We start from the raw sequence: 18,937 nt of genomic DNA, 5'->3' as shown, positions 1-18,937 counted from the left end.
CATCCCTCAAGTGACTTGCTTTGTAACCCAAATCTGGTTTAGGCAGCTTCATTGAGCTGCCTCCCTGTGCCATGGCAGATCTCAGCTCCCCAGGAGCTGCCTGGAGCCTTGCACAGGCTGTCTGCAGCTGGGGGCAAACGAGAGTGACTTCTGTGTCAAGGCAAGAGAATGAGTCCCTGGACATCTGTGCTATAAACCAATGAGGTGAACAGACCTGTTTCAAGCTGCTCCTTGGCAGGAGAGGTCAGTGACACTGTCCCTCCTGGCAGCACCATGGCAGACTAGGGGATGGCTGTTGTGTTGCTGCTCAGCACTGTGGGGTCAGAGCCTGTGGCAGGGATGCTGGCATGGGCTGCACACAGGAGCCCTCTCCCACACCAGGCACCAAGGCTTTTGCCTAAAAGCACTTCAGACTTTAGCCTTTCCCTACTCAGGAGTTCTTGCAATGGCTGTGAATCCATCAGGGTGAGAAATAAGCTGGAAGTAGAAGGCATCCAGTCTGGTGGGGCTTTCCCTGGCACCTGGGGCACCAGTGCAAGGTCCCCAGCGAGGTGCAAGCTTTGCAGGGAGGTGCCTTTCAGAGCACCCTGCTCACTTCTCCCTCAAGGGGAGTTTCTGGTGCTTCAAGGAGATGGAGAAATGTTTGTCACAGAAGGAGAAAACTTCCTTTCCAGCCTTGTTGATAGGCTCAAGCTGGAGGCACAGGCCAGTTGGCTGGTGTCATCATGGTGGGGGCTGGGAGGGACCTTCAGAGCTCATCCAGTGCAACCCCCCTGCAGGAGCAGGTCAACCTAGATCACACAGGAACACATCCAGGTGGGTCTTGAAGAGCTCCAAGGAAGGAGCCTCCACACCCTCCCTGGGCAGCCTGTGCCAGTGCTGTCACCCTCACATAACACACAGCAGGGACCTTGTTCTCCAGGGACACTTGGGATATTGAGAGGCAGGACCCTTCAGGTGCCTCTGCTCCCCATAGCAGTAGGCATCCATCTTCAGGAACCCAGACACTTCACAGAATCACAGCATGGTGGGGTTGGGAGGGACCTTTAGAGCTCATCCAGTGCAACCCCCTGCAGAAGCAGGGTCACCTAGATCAGGTCACACAGGGATGTGTCCAGGTGGGTCTTGAAGAGCTCCAAGGAAGGAGCATCCACACCCTCCCTGGGCAGCTTGTGCCAGGGCTCCCTCACTCAAACACTGAAACAGTTCCTCCTTATGTTTGAATGGAACTTTTTGTGTTGCAGCTTCATCCCATCACCCCTTGTCCTGTTGCTGGCTACAATAGAAAAGAGGGATGTCCCAACCTCCTGACACCCAATTGAGATATTTGTAACTATTAATGTGATGCTCCCTCAGTCTCCTCTTCTCCAGACTCAACAGCCCCAGTTCCCACAGCCTTTCCTCATATGAAAGATGCTCCAGTCCCCTGATCATCTTGGTGTCCCTGCACTGGCCTCTCTCCATCATTTCCCTGTCCCTCCTGAGCTGAGGAGCCCAGAACTGGCCACAGGACTCCAGATGAGGCCTCACCAGAGCAGAGTAGAGGGGGAGAAGAACCTCCCTTGACCTGCTGCCCACACTCTTCTTGCTGCCCCCAAGTCCTTCAACCTTCCTTCCAACCTCCCTACCTTGTAATAGAAGATAAAGCAACCAATACAGCAGTGGAGTCATGGAGTGGAAGTAATCCATGGGCTGCAGGGGCACAGCTGCCTCAGCATGGGCTGCACCACAGGGCACAGGGGAGCCTTTTCAGTGCCTAAGCAGCCTCCTCCCCCTCCCTCTCCACTGACCTTGGTGTCTGTGCAGATGTTTCCACATTCATAGAATCACAGAATGGTGGGGGCTGGAAGGGACCTTTAGAGCTCATCCAGTGCAACCCCCTGCAGAAGCAGGGTCACCTAGATCAGGTCACACAGGGATGTGTCCATGGGGGTCTTGAAGAGCTCCAAGGAAGGAGCCTCCACACCCTCCCTGGGCAGCCTGTGCCAGGGCTCCCTCACTCAAACACTGACACAGTTCCTCCTTATGTTTATATGGAACTGTTTGTGTTGCAGCTTCATCCCATCACCCCTTGTCCTGTTGCTGGCTACTATAGAAAAGAGGGATGTCCCAACCTCCTGACACCCAATTGAGATATTTGTAACTATTAATGTGATGCTCCCTCAGTCTCCTCTTCTCCAGACCAAACAGCCCCAGTTCCCACAGCCTTTCCTCATATGAAAGATGCTCCAGCCCCCTGATCATCTTGGTGTCCCTGCACTGGCCTCTCTCCATCACTTCCCTCTCCATCATGAGCTGAGGAGCCCAGAACTGGACACTTACTGCTCTTCTCACCCTGAGCCAGACATATTTGGCTGTTTTACAGAAAGACAAACAAGTCTCTGATTTTTTTGAGCATTGTTTAATAGCAGCCAAAGGCCCAAAGAAATGCCAAGCCATCAGTGTGGCTGCCAGTGCCCTGCACGAGCTGGCAGCTGCAAGCAGCACACACAGGGATGGGGCAACACTTCAGTGTGATTTCATGCACTGATTTTATAGAGGAAGGGGGAGATCTGACATGGGGAGAGCTGAGCAAAAGGAGGTGGTTTGTGTTTTGACTCAATGCAAAGCCAAGCCTTAAGCTGGTTTAGACTCAGCACGTTAAGACTGGCTTTCAAACACTGGCTGAGGTTCTCTTGTTGTGTGTTAAAGTGGGAATGTCCCTGAGTGCAGGGCTTCAACTTAGTGGGGGGTGGAAGGGAAAAGGAGCCTGCTCTGATCTAGCAAAAGCTAGCAAGGCATGGTGCTGAGCACTCTGAGCTCCTCAGGGAAACAGAACACACTCCCACACACACCCCCTGAGGTGTGCATACCTGAAAGCTACCAAAAATGGGACCAAATCCCACTCAAGTGATGCCTCACTTGCAGGTTTCAACAACCAGCAGTGTCTCAAGCAGAAATCATGTGTCACTAATGCAAGGAACAGTGATGCTTGGCAGTTTATAGCAAGGGATGCTGGTGCATGAACCCAGGCACTGTCATGCCAAACCCATCAGGCAGCTGGGGTGGAGGGATGATGAGAGTTTTAAGCATGTTGTTGAGTAGCTGTGTGACAATGCAAGCAAAGCAATTCAGACTGCAACATGGTACACAGAAAGAGCAAGTGGCATCCCTTGCAGCAGGCATGCATGTGCAAGTGGCATCCCTTGCAGCAGGCATGCATGTGTAAGTGGCATCCCTTGCAGCAGGCATGGATGTGTAAGTGGCATCCCTTGCAGCAGGCATGTAGGTGTAAGTGGCATCCCTTGCAGCAGGCATGCATGTGTAAGTGGCATCCCTTGCAGCAGGCATGCATGTGTAAGTGGTGTCCCTTGCAGCAGGCATGTATGGGTAAGTGGTATCCCTTGCAGCAGGCATGCCTGTGTAAGTGGTATCCCTTGCAGCAGGCATGCCTGTGTAAGTGGCATCCCTTGCAGCAGGCATGCCTGTGTAAGTGGTATCCCTTGCAGCAGGCATGCCTGTGTAAGTGGTATCCCTTGCAGCAGGCATGCATGTGTAAGTGGCATCCCTTGCAGCAGGCATGCCTGTGTAAGTGGTATCCCTTGCAGCAGGCATGCATGTGTAAGTGGTATCCCTTGCAGCAGGCATGCCTGTGTAAGTGGTATCCCTTGCAGCAGGCATGCATGTGTAAGTGGCATCCCTTGCAGCAGGCATGCCTGTGTAAGTGGTATCCCTTGCAGCAGGCATGCCTGTGTAAGTGGTATCCCTTGCAGCAGGCATGCATGTGTAAGTGGCATCCCTTGCAGCAGGCATGCCTGTGTAAGTGGTATCCCTTGCAGCAGGCATGCATGTGTAAGTGGTATCCCTTGCAGCAGGCATGCATGTGTAAGTGGCATCCCTTGCAGCAGGCATGCATGTGTAAGTGGCATCCCTTGCAGCAGGCATGCATGTGTAAGTGGTATCCCTTGCAGCAGGCATGCCTGTGTAAGTGGTATCCCTTGCAGCAGGCATGCATGTGTAAGTGGCATCCCTTGCAACAGGCATGCATGTGTAAGTGGCATCCCTTGCAGCAGGCATGCATGTGTAAGTGGTATCCCTTGCAGCAGGCATGCCTGTGTAAGTGGTATCCCTTGCAGCAGGCATGCATGTGTAAGTGGCATCCCTTGCAGCAGGCATGCATGTGTAAGTGGTGTCCCTTGCAACAGGCATGCATGTGTAAGTGGCATCCCTTGCAGCAGGCATGCATGTGTAAGTGGCATCCCTTGCAACAGGCATGCATGTGTAAGTGGTATCCCTTGCAGCAGGCATGCATGTGTAAGTTGTATCCCTTGCAGCAGGCATGTAGGTGTAAGTGGCATCCCTTGCAGCAGGCATGCATGTGTAAGTTGTATCCCTTGCAGCAGGCATGCATGTGTAAGTGGCATCCCTTGCAGCAGGCATGCATGTGCAAGTGGCATCCCTTGCAGCAGGCATGCATGTGTAAGTGGCATCCCTTGCAGCAGGCATGCATGTGTAAGTGGCATCCCTTGCAGCAGGCATGCATGTGCAAGTGGCATCCCTTGCAGCAGGCATGCCTGTGTAAGTGGCATCCCTTGCAGCAGGCATGCATGTGTAAGTGGCATCCCTTGCAGCAGGCATGGATGTGTAAGTGGCATCCCTTGCAGCAGGCATGCATGTGTAAGTGGCATCCCTTGCAGCAGGCATGCCTGTGCTCCTCTTGCACACGATGCTCTGTTGAAGGGTCCTCAGCAGATGCTTTGGTCCTTCAGGACTGAACCATCTGGTGACTTTCATTTCTATACAAAAAAGAAAGATAAAGGGATGTTGAATCATTGCTTGGAATCTGCTCACTGCTGCTCAGTTGTAGACCTGAAGTGTCCAGGCAACAGGAGGAGGACAGAGAGGTGATGCTGGGGCAAAACGAATAGATGGAGTCTGGAGTCTTAATAAGCACCAAACCAAGACTGGTCAGGGGAGGAACTTGATGGGCAAACACCCAGACAAGGGAAGGATGGATGGAGAAATGGGAGAGATGTCTAGAAAGAATAGCAAAGTGTAATTTGTATGTAGATGAGGAATGGTAAATAGATTTGAGGGGTGGCCAGAGGAGCAGAGGGGGTTTTACTGTCAGTAGCCAAATGTGACATGGACAGACTGAACAAACAGAATGAACAGACACTGCTAGTGACTGATGCAGATCTCTGGCTGAGGCTTTATCCCTTCCCATGCACACACTCACCTCTTTTTCCACATCAGCATCGTCATCACCACGTTGAAAATCATCCCTTTCATTAGAACTGCCTTGAGGCACAGCTGAGATAAAGACAGCATGTTCAGGCTCTCATCTGTAACACAGGACACCAATCACAGGGGCACTGAGGCTCACTTCCAAACAGACCCAAAACCACTTGTTGATGAAGTTGGTGGGGTTGAGCAGGCAGGGGCAGCTAAGGAGAGGGTGAGCAGGACTTGCACTGAGAGACTCATTTCTTGCAGTTGGTGCTCAAGGGCTGGGTTTGCATTTAATAACAATCACCCAATCTGCAAGTCTGACAGTCATCCAGCTGCTTTTAAACACAGTGCACCATGCAGCCAGATTCTCCCTGGACTCCTTTCACAGGGGCAGGGAGAAAGCAAGTTGCATTTTATGGAAAGAACACAAAGCCTGTTTGGATTTTCTTGTCATCTTCAGTTACAAACCATTTGCACTTGCAAACATCCATCTGCACTGGGGGAGCAGGGAGCTGTCATCAGGCATCTTCTGTGTCATCAGTCATCTTCTGCTTAACTCTGTAAACCTGTCTCTCCAATGCCTGAGCAAATGAGTTTCCTCAAGACAGTTTTTCTCAGGTGGGGTTTTGGAAGCATTTGTCTGTCTGTTTTCTCCCCCTGCACCTTTGCAAAGGTACCCACACTCTGCAAACAGGGCAAGTGCAAAGCTGAGCTCAGCTCCTTTGAGTGAGCAGGAGCTGCAAGTGCTTGGGCTCCAGCACTGGCTGCTGTAGTCCCACCAGCCCTGAGCTGCAGCAAAGCTTGCTCAGATGCACGGTGTCTTCAGTGCAACCCTGCTTCTGAGCACGTGTTGCACAAACCACCAGCTTATCTCTTGGCTCATTAGGTGTTTGTGCACACACACATGGAGAAAACAAGCTTTTAGAGGTCTGAAATGAGGACAGACAGCCAGGAAGGGTGACTCATATCAGCACCTGAAGTCATTATGTGATGAGGAGCTGTTGTTTCACTGGTCCAAGCAAGAGCATGCAGGCACTGGCTGCACTGGTCACATAGAAGTACCAGCTTAGCTATGGAAGGCTGCATCAACCCAATGACTTCCAGCCCTGATGTTTAAACCCTCTGGGCCCTTCTGGAAACTTCCAGCTTGAGCTTCTTGCTGCAGCAGGAATCCTGCTGTTGGAACTTTAGCATTCCCAAAATGCCATGGACATACCTGTCCTGAAGTGTAGAGACACCCCTGTAACACAGACAGGGCTGGCACCTGCAGATAGCAACAATAAATGTCATTAACAGGGATGTACTTCAGAACTTCATCAAGATCTCTACTTAGAAAGGCTGGATTAGAGTTTCTGGCCAGGAAACCCTCCCATAAATACTCATCTCTGCTGTTTACAGGACAAGCAGCAACTTGTTAACTCATAAACCTTCAGTGCCCCACTGGAAAAAGAAGTGTCAAGGTCTCTGTCCCCCACAGTGTGATCTTCAGGGCTCTCTGCTGTGACTGCACCAGCCCACTGACCCTTGATGTTGCTTGGTAGGAAGGCAAAAGAGAACAGGAGGCAACAAGGCAACGTTACTCTGGAGCCTGGGAGCATAATCCATCACATCTTGCAGGCTTGGGAGATGTGACCAAATCTAACAGCACAGAGACCAGGGGACCTGTAGCCCTCTACACACATCCAACAATGCCATTACCACTTTCAGGATCCTCAGGCTGCAGCTGTCCAAAGCCCCTGTGATTTGCTGTACATTGCATTTCATCTCTCTTGGCCCAGTAGCTTGCCAGGCAACTGGCTTCCTGCTCATTGGTGGGTGTTGGCACCTCCACCACAGCATTTGTCTGCTTGTCACCCCAGCCAAAGGTCATGTTTTCAGGGGCATAATCTGTGAGAAGGCACATTTCCAAATCCTCAGCATCTTTAGAGAGCAGCCTGTAGACTGAAGGAGATGGAGCTGTAGCTGGGAATAAAGAAGAGGCATTAGATAAGGGAGCACAGTCATAGTTGCTTCAGCCTTAACATGCAGGTGCTTAGGTATGGGAGTCTTCCCATTATCCCAGCAGGAAGATGCCTCACCACAAGGATCTTGCACTAGGACAACTTTAAGGCATCCAATGCAGGTGATGCAGGAGCTACATGACACTTATGTTGACTTATGGAGACACAGAGAGTGGTCAGGCAGGATTCCTGGAGCATCTTAAGTGATGCATCCCCACCTTAGATACCCACCCCTAAGCCAGCCATTCTGTAAGCACTCATTGAGCTCAGCCTGTCAGCCTGGGCTTCCTTTTGGACCTTGGCCTGGGTGCTCAGGATTGTGTCCAACAGCCTGGGGAGGATTCTCTTCTTGCTTCACCCCTTTGTCTGGAGAGAACTGAGCACTCAGCCCTTGCTGCAACTCATGTCATCAAATCCACCACTGACACCCAAAACCCCAGCTCCTCCTGTCCTGAGGGCTGTGCCCAGGTTGGGTTGGTGAATCTCCTTCTCTGGAGACACTCAAAACCCACCTGGACCTGTGTGACCTACTCTAGCTGGTCCTGCTCTGGCACAGGGGTTGGACTGCATGACCTCAAGGTCCCTTCCAACCCTTAAAGATTCTGTGGCAACAAATAAAACTGCCAAGTCAAATGGTGTCTGCACTCACCACCAGTGCAGGTAGTTGTGTTCCCATAGGAGAAAGGCTGGAAAACCCACTGCAAAGTGGGAACACAGCATTGCATTCAAGGAAAGATGAAACACATGATGTTCCATTCTGTTCCACCACCTCCCAGTGCAGCTCAAGACTCTTTAAACCCAGCTTTGCCCCACAGGAGAAGGGTTTGGAGAACTAAAGGCTGCAGATAGAAGCTACCTGGGCTTTGTTTCTGTCTCCTTGCTTCAGATTCTGCTAGCAGGGCAGCCAGGCTGGGATTTTCCACCCACAAACCCAACACCTGTGGTTAAACTGTTTTGTTATCTGTGTAAGCTTGTGCTCTAAGCACACATTTCATCTTTTCCAGCTCTTGAGGTCTGATTCTTTGGGTAACAGTGAGCTGTTCTGGGCACTGCAGTGCTCTCATAATGAGCAGATGAAGCATCATTAGAGATGCACTGTAGCCCAGAGGCACATCTGGGGCTCTCTGGCTGCTTTTTCCCACTGGGTTCCACAATCACTGGTTTGAACTGGAGCTTCAGGTCACATCTCTAAACTGGTGAAGTGTTACTGTGCAGGATTAAGAGGTTATTCACACACCACACTGACCAATGCTGTAGAAACACTGAAGACAACTTAGCTCCCACATTTTCTTCAGAAGGGGAAAGTCTGGGCTAAATGTTGCCTTGTAGAAACTGTCCCACAAGCTGATGCAAATGCAGAGCTGTATTTCTGTCACTGAGATAAGCTGCTCAACTGCCAGCTGTCAGCACCTTGGGGAAATGGTTCTTGTTTATTAGCATGGTCCCAGCAAAATACTGACCCACAAAGCCCAGTGATTCATCCTCTGGCCCTTCTGGATATCAGCTCTTCTCCTCCAGCTTTGCCCTGGCTTTGAAAAACCTGCTCAGAGTCTCTTTCCCAGCTATGGAGAATATGGTCTGATGTGTGTTCTGGCTCCCTTGACCCCACTCCCTATTCAGAGAGAGGAAGATGGGAGCAGATAAAAAGCTTGATGGTAGATCCCTGTGTAAGGAACAGATGAAGCAGGGTAGTCATGGAGTACATGGACATGGAAGAGAAGAGGACTTGAGCTCTTCTGCTTCTCACCATGAACACTGTGCTTTCTGAAGAGCTACAGACCCACCTCTGTCCCAATTAGGGTGTTTTTCTCCCTTCCAGTCTGTGCAATGCTTTTATCTTGAGCAGACACAAGTTAAGCCTGGGGTTGTTTTGCAGGCAGCTTCAGCAGCAGCTGTTTTGCACAGCACTCATTTCTCACTCCTGCTCAGGGTTGTGGTCAGGTTCTGCAGTCTTTCCTGCTAAGTTCCATTGCACATTTGCACACTGCTATGAAAGCCTGCAGGTAAAGCACCAGCTATGATAACCACAGCACTGTGACCTATGGTTGCTGTTGTTCTGGCTCAGGGAGCTGGTGGATGGGTTGGAGATGCTGTACTGACATTCAGCATGTGTGTTTGCAGGAGGGATTGAGAACTAAAATCATCCTGCTGTCCATCCTGCTCAGTTTCATCTCTCCTGAAGGATTATCTTCCAGGTGGAAGAACAGGAGCTGTTGGATGCTGACCAGCCTACAGAGAAAGCCATCTGCAGAGCTTCATGGCAGGGAGGGTACAGCAGAAGCCTGTTCCAAGTGGGACCTGTGCCTTCCCCAAACCTCCTCCAGACAACTTGCAGTACAAAGCCAGAACTGCTTTAAACACACAGTTCATATTATAGAGCTTTATCTCATTCTCCATCCTGTCCAAAGCAAACCATGTGAACCCCTGGCCAGACTGGGACTGGTGTAATAGAGGTCTTCAATCCTCTTGCCATTCCTCAGCCTGGGGCATTATATTGCCATGGCATCATAATGGTTGGAAAAGACCTTTAAGATTGAGTCCAACCACTAACCTCACACTGCCAGACCCATCACTGAACTAAACCATATCCCCAAACCACATTCCACAGCTTGAGCCAGCCTGGAGCTAGTGCCCAACTCAGGGGAGATGCACAGCCCCTTACACACTCACACAGGCTCATCCTGACCCCAGGGAGCAGCTCTGCTGACTTAACAAGAGCTTTGGTGCTGATTGCTGTCCTCCAATGGAAGTTCCAAAAGGCTTACCACAGGTCCCTTGTGAGATGTGCCAGCCCTGTACAGATGCCAGGGTGTCTACAGCACGTTTGGTACCTGAAGCAGACCTCCAGTGCTCCTGTCTGGAGGCACTCAGATAAAAGAAGCCAGGTTCTACTCCAGCATCAGCCAAGTGATGCAAAGCACAACGTTTCTGTGCAGAGACTCAGTGTTTGCAAACATGAGTATGCTGCTTCAGGCATAATCCTGGGCACCATCCCAAAAGTGTTTGTCATTGCCACTTGGGGAACTCAAACTACCAAAACCATTCCAAGATGATGTAAAGGGGAAGATTATCAGCTGAACCAAAACTCCTTCCTTCTCACAAAGGAAGATTCCCAGTATGTGAGGAGAAATCAAGTGTTCAATGGACTAAAGACTTGTCCAGAACCAAAACAGATACAATTCCTTCCCAACAGGGGTTTTTTCCTAGTTCCTGACTGCTATGGAGCAACAACTTCAGCTTTGGATTTTAACCCCCAAAATCATGACCCACTCCTCTAGGCTGAGTTAGGGATGCTGATCTCTAAGCCATTAGTCACAATAACCCCCAGATATCATTCTGAGGCTGCAAACCCCAAGTCTGAAACCTTTCACAGCCAGAAACTATCAACCTGCTACACTTTTTATCTCATCTTCAGCTGTGTGGGAGCTGCTTTTAGCAGTGTTTGTGTGACTGCACCATGCCATGACTATTGAAGCTGTGTGGATGTTACCATCTTCTCTGGCCATTCTTGCTGCCACACCATAGACAAGCATTCCCTGGATTCCAGGGCAGCATCTCTGCTGCAACTGAGATTTGGTTGAGGGAAGCCAAAGTGATGTTGGAAGATGCTTCCACTAAAGTCCCTGGTCCATCTACCCCATGAACAAATCAGACCCAGGGTTAATATGGAACAGAAAGCTCAAACTTGGGATAACAAGGAGTCCCAGCTCCAAATGTGAGCTCCCCATATCCCTGATGGTCACACTGGTGTCAACCTCTACAAAAAGGCACAAAAGGGTGTCCCAGTGCACACTCACAGCCAGATAACAGACGTGCCAGAGCAGAGCCATGAAGCAAGGGAGCAATGATGCCACATTGATTGGAGGCACAAAGTGCCCAAGAAATCTGCTGGAAAACCATCAGGGAGACCAAACTTTGCCATGTTCATCCATTCACTGTTTACAGTCCTGTTTTACACCTTTTGGGGCAGCACTAGGGACAGTTTGGTCTTCCATCTGTGACACCAAGCTGTTGACTGTGCCATGCAGCTGGGGCCAGCCCTGAATGTTTCACCATCTACCACCCATAGACAAGCATTCCCTGGATTCCAGGGCAGCATCTCTGCTTCAGCTGAGATTTGGTTGAGGGAAGCCAAAGTGATGTTGGAAGATGCTTCATCTACCCCATGAACAAATCAGTTGTCAGACCCAGGGTTAATATGGAACAGAAAGCTCAAACTCACTTGGGATAACAAGAAGTTGAGTCCCAGCTCCAAATGTGAGCTCCCCATATCCCTGATGGGCACACTGGTGTCAGCCTCTATAAAAAGGTGGCTCTGCCTGGATCTTAGAGCTTCCCAGGCAGTTGCAAAGAGAATCCAGCTCTGTTCCAGCTCCATTCTTTCAGGATTCCTTACTCTCCCTTAGCTATGCAACAGCAGCACTAAGCATTAAGCAAAGCCTTGTAGCTGCATGTGAGTCCCAGCTGTGAGCAGGTTCCACTTGCAATAGCTGTGGGTGATGCAGCATCTGTGCATCAAACCAACTGAAAGGCACTCAGATTCCCATTCCAACACCAGGATTATAGAGGTTACACATAGGCTGCTCCTTGGTGGGGTTCTGCTCCAGGCACAGACCAGCTACAAATGGTGCCAACCACCACAAGTGCCTCTTTTCTAAGTCAGGGGAGCACAGAATGCTTTGGGTTGGGACAGACTTTTAAAGGCCATCTAGTCCAGCTCCTCAGCAGTAAGCAGGGACATCTTCAACCAGGTCAGGTTTCTCAGAGCCCTGTCCAGCCTTGGCCTTGAATGCACCCAGGGATGGGGCATCCACAACCTCTGTGGGCAACCAGTGGGCACCTCACCATCCTCTTTGCAAAATGCTTGCATCTAGTCTGGTTATGATCCCTTTCAGTTTAAAACCATCACCCCTTGTGCTATCACTGCTAAATCAGTCCACATCTTTCTCATAAGCTGCCTTTAAGTGCTGCAAAGCTGCAATAAGGTCTCCCCAGAGCCTTCTCCAAGTCAACTCCATCCTTCTCCAAGCTCTTCCATCCTTCTGATGACTTTCTATTAAGTGCCACCCCACCTTCTTGCTTCACAGCTTTTCAACACTTGTGTTGCCCCACAGAAAAGCTCCACAGCTTGTAAAATCACATCATTGCTCTGTGGACCATCTACAGCACCCAGCAGACACTACAGCAACCCAGAGAGCACTCACTGCTTTTGGGCAGGAGCTGCTTCTCATCTGCCTTTCACCACTCTCTCAGCAAACATTCACCTTGGTTTTGGGGGGGTTGAATCTTTCCACCAATGAACTCAGTGCCCCAGACCTCAGAAAACTTACTTGGATTGACCACCAGCCTGGTTCCAGCTCCAAATGTCAGCTGGTAAGTATTTCTAGACACAGTGGTGTTTGCCATAGCAAAAAGCTCTGTGCACTCCTGTGCATCCCCAATGCCCCTGAATGCCACTGCTCAGGGGAATCCCACCCTTGCCCATGCACACACTTGCAGTGACATCCCACTCCCATGTCCACTGCTGCTGCTCCCTCCTCCCTGCACCAGAAAGAAGAGCCACAGGGCAATTCCCTTCCCACCAGCATCTCTGGCAAATCCAGACCTGCAGCACTCACTAAGGACCATCAGAGTTTTGTCACATCTCTCCCAGCTCCCTCACTTGTTTGGACTTTTTCTTCCTTTCCATAGGATGGACACTTTGCTGGTGCACACTGATTAAACAGGAATCATGGAATGGTGGGGTTGGGAGGGACCTTTAGAGCTCATCCAGTGCAACCCCCCTGCAGAAGCAGGGTCACCTAGATCAGGTCACACAGGGATGTGTCCATGGGGGTCTTGAAGAGCTCCAAGGAAGGGGCATCCACACCCTCCCTGGGCAGCCTGTGCCAGGGCTCCCTCACTCACACACTGAAAGGGTTTTGCCTTATGTTTAAATGGGACTGTTTGTGTTGCAGCTTCATCCCATCACCCCTTGTCCTGTTGACAGCTACAATAGAAAACAGGGATGTCCCAACCTCCTGACACCCACCACTGAGATATTTGTAACTATTAATGAGATGCCCCCTCAGTCTCCTCTTCTCCAGACTAAACAGCCCCAGGTCCTGCAGCCTTTCCTCATAAGGAGGATGCTCCAGCCCCCTGATCATCCTGGTGTCCCTGCACTGGCCTCTCTCCAGCACTTCCCAGTCCCTCTGGAGCTGAGGAGCCCAGAACTGGCCACAGGACTCCAGATGATTCCTCACCAGGGCACAGCAGAGGTGCAGCAGAACCTCCCTCACCCTGCTGCCCACACTCTCCTTGAAGCCCAAACATCTTCCCAAGGGACATTAGAATCATCCCAAATTGCCACTACATGATTAATTCTGAAGCTACAGCACAAATCTGTCCACACTGTGCACCTTGAGTCAGAGAAGAGGCAGCTCACCTGGGATAACAAGAAGCTTGGTTCCACTCCCCATTGTGAGTTTTCCCCATCACTGTGTGACAGCTCTTTGCAAAATGGGCTCCTTCATGTTTCAGTGCATGGGGATAACTAGATTGGATCCCAGCCACCTCCAATTCCAGAGCTAGGAAGATCCTACACCTTAGTTAGCAGGGAACACTTTATGACCCCTGCTGCAAAGCATCTCTGCAATGCAATGGCAAAAAGGGATTGGAATAGCAACATGAACCCAGTCTGGGGTAGCTGGTAGCTAAGGAACTCCACTTGCAGCCCAGATTTCCATCTAAAGTGGGTATTTTCACAGCTGAGGGGTTAAAATGCTTGCTCTGCATCCCAACTAGCCAATTCCTTTTCTTGTCAAGCCACAGCACAGCCTCCAGGACTCTACTGCTGTGTGAGATTGCAACACACAGGCATTAACCCACCTCCTCAGCTGGATGGTGGCTTTAGTCTTTTGAGACTTTGGACAAAGGACACACAGGAGAGCTGCACACTCCCTGGGCTGGATGGACAGTGTGGTCCCAGAGCCAAACAGCAGCTGCTTGTAGCCAGCACCAGTGTCACACAGCATTGCCTTCCCTAGCACAAAGCCCCAGCAAGCCCCTGCAGGAGCAGCAGCTCTCCCCAAACCTCTGCCCAGCCCTGTCCTGCCTTGGAGGGACAGCACAGCACTGACACTGCTTCCCAGTGCAGAACAAGCCCTGCTGGGATCCCCTGCCATAGCACAGCCTCACACAGGGCACCTGGCACTTTTGGGGCTGGCTGTGTGGGGCCACTCTGTGCATCCCAGCCAAAATCCAAGCAAGGAAGGCTGCTGTGCATCAAGCTGGCACATTCCCTGCAAGCAAAGCCCATCAGCACATCTGGTCACACAGAGATGGCAAACACCCAGCCATGCTGCTGCTCTCAGCCACCCCAGGAGATGCCCCAAAGCAAGCAGAAAGCACAGGAGTGGGTTGGACTTACATGGGCTGACAGTGAGTGTTGCTCCAGAGCCAAAGACAAGTGCATATGCAGCAGCTCCTGTGCTCACACAGCATTTCCCCTCTTAACAAACACCTCTGCAGAGTATTGGCAAAGCTGGGCACCCAAACCCTGACCAGACATTGCTCATTGTCACTCACAGCCAGCTGCATGCTGGAGCCCCCAAGAGTGCTGCTGCACCAGCCATTGTGAGGGACTTTAGCCTCTGCCCTGGCATTTGGTGGCACTTCATCTCAGAGCCTCCCCTTCATCATCTGCCTTGAATGCCACAGTGCCTACATTGTCCTTCCCCTGTGAAAGGTGACCTGCATCAAAGAAGGATGTGTAGGGAGCAGTCTTGTGGGCACTGCAAGGCAAGGGACACACAGGGGAGCTGCACAGTCCCTGGGCTGGATGGACAGTGTGGTCCCAGAGCCAAACAGCAGCTGCTTGTAGCCAGCACCAGTGTCACACAGCATTGCCTTCCCTAGCACAAAGCCCCAGCAAGCCCCTGCAGGAGCAGCAGCTCTCCCCAAACCTCTGCCCAGCCCTGTCCTGCCTTGGAGGGACAGCACAGCACTGACACTGCTTCCCAGTGCAGAACAAGCCCTGCTGGGATGCCCTGCCACAGCACAGCCTCACACAGGGCACCTGGCACTTTTGGGGCTGGCTGTGTGGGGCCACTCTGTGCATCCCAGCCAAAATCCAAGCAAGGAAGGCTGCTGTGCATCAAGCTGGCACATTCCCTGCAAGCAAAGCCCATCAGCACATCTGGTCACACAGAGATGGCAAACACCCAGCCATGCTGCTGCTCTCAGCCACCCCAGGAGATGCCCCAAAGCAAGTGTTTGGCTGTTCACTCCTAAACCTTTCCCAGCTCAACAGTGAGGAAGGCAAGTGAAGCAGTTCCAGTGTGTATTTGCTCCTCAGAGGCTGCAGCTGAAGGCACAGTTCCCCTTCCAAAAGTGACCCTCTGTGCCTCAGACACGTGCTGACACGTGTAATGACAAAGATGCCCCCTCAGCCCTGCCAGGGACCTTGTGCCACCAAGCTCTCTGCCACAGCAGGCTCAAAGGCAGTGCTGCCACCCAGAACATGGGGAGATGTGTCCCTGCAACTGTTCCAGGTCCAGCTTCTCCCCCAAGCAGGAGCTTTGTGCATGTGTTCACACAGTCCTACACACCCTGTCAAAAAGCATCAGCTCTCATCCCAGTTACACCACAAGTCATCTCCAGCAGATCTGCTCCTCCCCATCACCACCAGGCAGCTGAAGCAGGAATGACTGCAGCCTTGGTAAGGAATTTGGGCATCTCATCTCCAGGAGAGATGACAGCCAGGATTCCAGTGCAAACAGGACCATTATTAACCTGGTCTTTCTTCAGCAGAGCAAAGAGCAGCCCCCCAGGGCTCTGCTGGATACAGCCAACAGCAGCTCACCCCAGTGTTCACAGGCACCATGGATGGCCATGGCACAAAGGATCTGCTCCTGAGCAACAGGGTTCACAAGCCTGTGCTGCTTATGTGACAGGCAGAGAGCAGGAGCTGGCTGGAGCAAGTGGAAGAGACAAACTCACAGCCTCGTTGAATCAAGAGCACTGCTGCTGCCAGAGCAAGGAGAGCACAGAGCCCCACAGACAGAGCCAGTCCCACTCCAGACATGCTCCTCATGGCCACAAACCTGTCCCACCAATGCAGCAGAAGAAGGCTTTCAAACTTACTGGGATGTATCCTGAGCTGAGTTCCACCTCCAAAAATGACTTGGTTGGCATCATCAGCCACACAGTGTTTGCTTTCACTACAAAAAACCCTGCCAGCCACATCTCCCTTGCACTAGCTTCTTCCTCCCAGAGCTGAGCACTGCTGGCTGGCACTTCATTTACAGGAGCTGCATCTGCTCATCCCTTTCAGTCTGACAGAGATGACCCCTGAGTGCCTCCTTGTTTCACATGGGCAAAAGAAGCAGGGTTATGACCACAGCTCCTCACTCAGCCCCAAAAACTGGCCCTTCCCAGCAAGGCACAGGGGACACTGTTCCCAAAATCATGCAGAGATTGAGATTTACTCAAGCTGAGATTCACTCTGTCCATCCACAGCCTCCCTAAAGACCAGCAGTGAAGGCTTGTGATGGGAGAGAAGGCATTTCAGCTCTGCCAAGGCAAAATAAAAGGCTAAATGGGAAAACAACCCCACTCCTGTTGCAAGACAGAGCCATGGGAGACCAAAGGCAACCTGCACACTCACTGGGCTGGATGATCAGGCTGCTCCCAGAGCCAAATGTCACCTTGTAGTTGTTTCCACACAGCATGTCCTTCCATAACAACAAGCTCTGCAAGCCCCTTCAGCAGCAGCAGCTCTCCCCAAGCCTCTGCCCAGCCAGCACAAGGCTCAGGAGACACAAATCCTCTGTGTCTTTGTCCTGAGCCTCTGACTTCTCTCTGTGGTCTTCATCTGGCTAAATGGAGGGATGAGACAGCATGAAGAGGAGGAGAAAACATACTTGGCAGGACGTGGAGCTTCGTCCCTGGCCCAAACTGGGGCACATCTGTGATGGCATTCACACAGTGCTACACACCCTGCCAAGAACTCCAGGCTCAGCCTGCTCTGGTACCTCCTGTGGGCTCCTTGAGAGAGGACAAGGGGGAGCCCTTTGGAGCAGAGATGTCCTTTCCCTTGGCAACTGCAACGCTCAGGGGAGCAAAGGCAGAACCTCAGGGGCTTTCTCAGGCTGCTTGGACAATACCAGCCATTCCCTGGCACTGAGGCTTTGCAGGACACAGTCCCAGAGTGCTGTGGGCTTACATTAAGTGGTAAGTGGTAAGACTGTAAGTGGTCTTACTGTCCATCCCAGCCAAAATCCAAGCAAGGAAGGCTGCTGTGCATCAAGCTGGCACATTCCCTGCAAGCAAAGCCCATCAGCACATCTGGTCACACAGAGATGGCAAACACCCAGCCATGCTGCTGCTCTCAGCCACCCCAGGAGATGCCCCAAAGCAAGCAGAAAGCACAGGAGTGGGTTGGACTTACATGGGCTGACAGTGAGTGTTGCTCCAGAGCCAAAGACAAGTGCATATGCAGCAGCTCCTGTGCTCACACAGCATTGCCTCCCTTAACAAACACCTCTGCAGAGTATTGGCAAAGCTGGGCACCCAAACCCTGACCAGACATTGCTCATTGTCACTCACAGCCAGCTGCATGCTGGAGGCCCCCAAGAGTGCTGCTGCACCACCCATTGTGAGGGATTTTGGCCTCAGCCCTGGCATTTGGTGGCACTTCATCTTGATCCTGATTTTCTGATGCCACCCCTTGCACTCCCCACTTTGCAATCTCTCAGGCAAGGCTCAGAGCACCATTTCTGTGCCTCTCTGCAAACCATGGAATGCCATTTCCCTGGGTAGCTCCCAGGAGCCCCAGTGAGATGCAAAGAGATGACACAGCAGGGGAGTCACAGCACCTCTGGGAGACTGTGGGCTTGTAGCATTGCAGCTGCTGCTGCAGGACTGCCATGGATGTCAAGAGACAAACAAGAGATGTAGGTCCTAAATCTTGTTGGGCATCTTGGAAAAGGACTCACCTGATCCTTCTGTGTACCTTGGTGATCCTGATATTCAGCTAGAAGCCATGAAGAGGAGAGACAAGCTTCAAATGCCCAGAAGTCTGTTGTAATGAGGCAGATGAAGCTCTTGGTAGCTTCTAAGTTCCAGATCCTGGCATCCTCAGGGAGTTCAGCATCAGAAGCAGTGCAAAAGCTTTTGAGACTACTTGGCCCAACATGTGGAGTAATTCACCTCTTTCAAGCATCCCAGTGTCTCCCAGGTTGTTCCTGGTGGGGAGAGCACATGCTACACCTTTCCCTACCAAGTGTGTGGGAGAAGACATGGCTATTTTTAGCACCACAAAGCTTTGGTGCTTTAGTTTTCCTGAGGATTTCTGTGTCTTAGTAGATCTCCTGCAGTACAATTGCATTTGGAAGAGGGAGTTTAAGGAACCCATCCCACCATCAGCACTTTTAGCTACACAAGATGGCAATAGGTACAATCCTTAGTCCAATTATGAGCTGACAGCTTTCTGCAGGCTCAAGTCATTCTGTTGCAGGCTTCAAATAGTTGTATAGGCTTGGGGTTTAGTTTCTATTGTGTCTGAAAGACACTGGGTGTTGTCTAAATGCCATCATGGTCATTTCTCTGCTTGTCCTGCTTTAGGTCCATCAAGGGACAAAAGACCAGGATGAGACTCAAGTACCAAAGACCTGAGGGTTGCTAAAGGGCAGGGAGAGCTCAGTTACCTCTGAAGGTCCAGGACAAAACAGAGCAGGCTACTT

General features: G+C 51.3%; 1 protein-coding gene across 1 annotated transcript in view; it reads right to left on the bottom strand.

The window, feature by feature from the left end:
* Positions 1–3,802: 3,802 nt before the first annotated feature.
* Positions 3,803–18,937, bottom strand: part of LOC133629220 (M1-specific T cell receptor alpha chain-like) — a 61,055-nt gene continuing 45,920 nt past the window's right edge. The window contains exons 3-7 of the mRNA XM_062019880.1: positions 14,149–14,197; positions 6,910–7,167; positions 6,428–6,475; positions 5,219–5,324; positions 3,803–4,775 (exon numbers count right to left, since the gene is read on the bottom strand). Coding sequence (XP_061875864.1) covers positions 4,745–4,775; positions 5,219–5,324; positions 6,428–6,475; positions 6,910–7,167; positions 14,149–14,197 — 492 coding nt within the window. The 3' untranslated portion in view covers positions 3,803–4,744. The remainder of the gene's footprint in view (positions 4,776–5,218; positions 5,325–6,427; positions 6,476–6,909; positions 7,168–14,148; positions 14,198–18,937) is intronic.

The sequence above is a fragment of the Colius striatus genome, unplaced genomic scaffold (genome assembly GCF_028858725.1).
Source record: "Colius striatus isolate bColStr4 unplaced genomic scaffold, bColStr4.1.hap1 scaffold_34, whole genome shotgun sequence".
Taxonomy (NCBI): Eukaryota; Metazoa; Chordata; class Aves; order Coliiformes; family Coliidae; genus Colius; species Colius striatus.
Note: the sequence above shows the minus strand (reverse complement) of the source record. Positions and strands in the feature narration are given on the sequence as shown.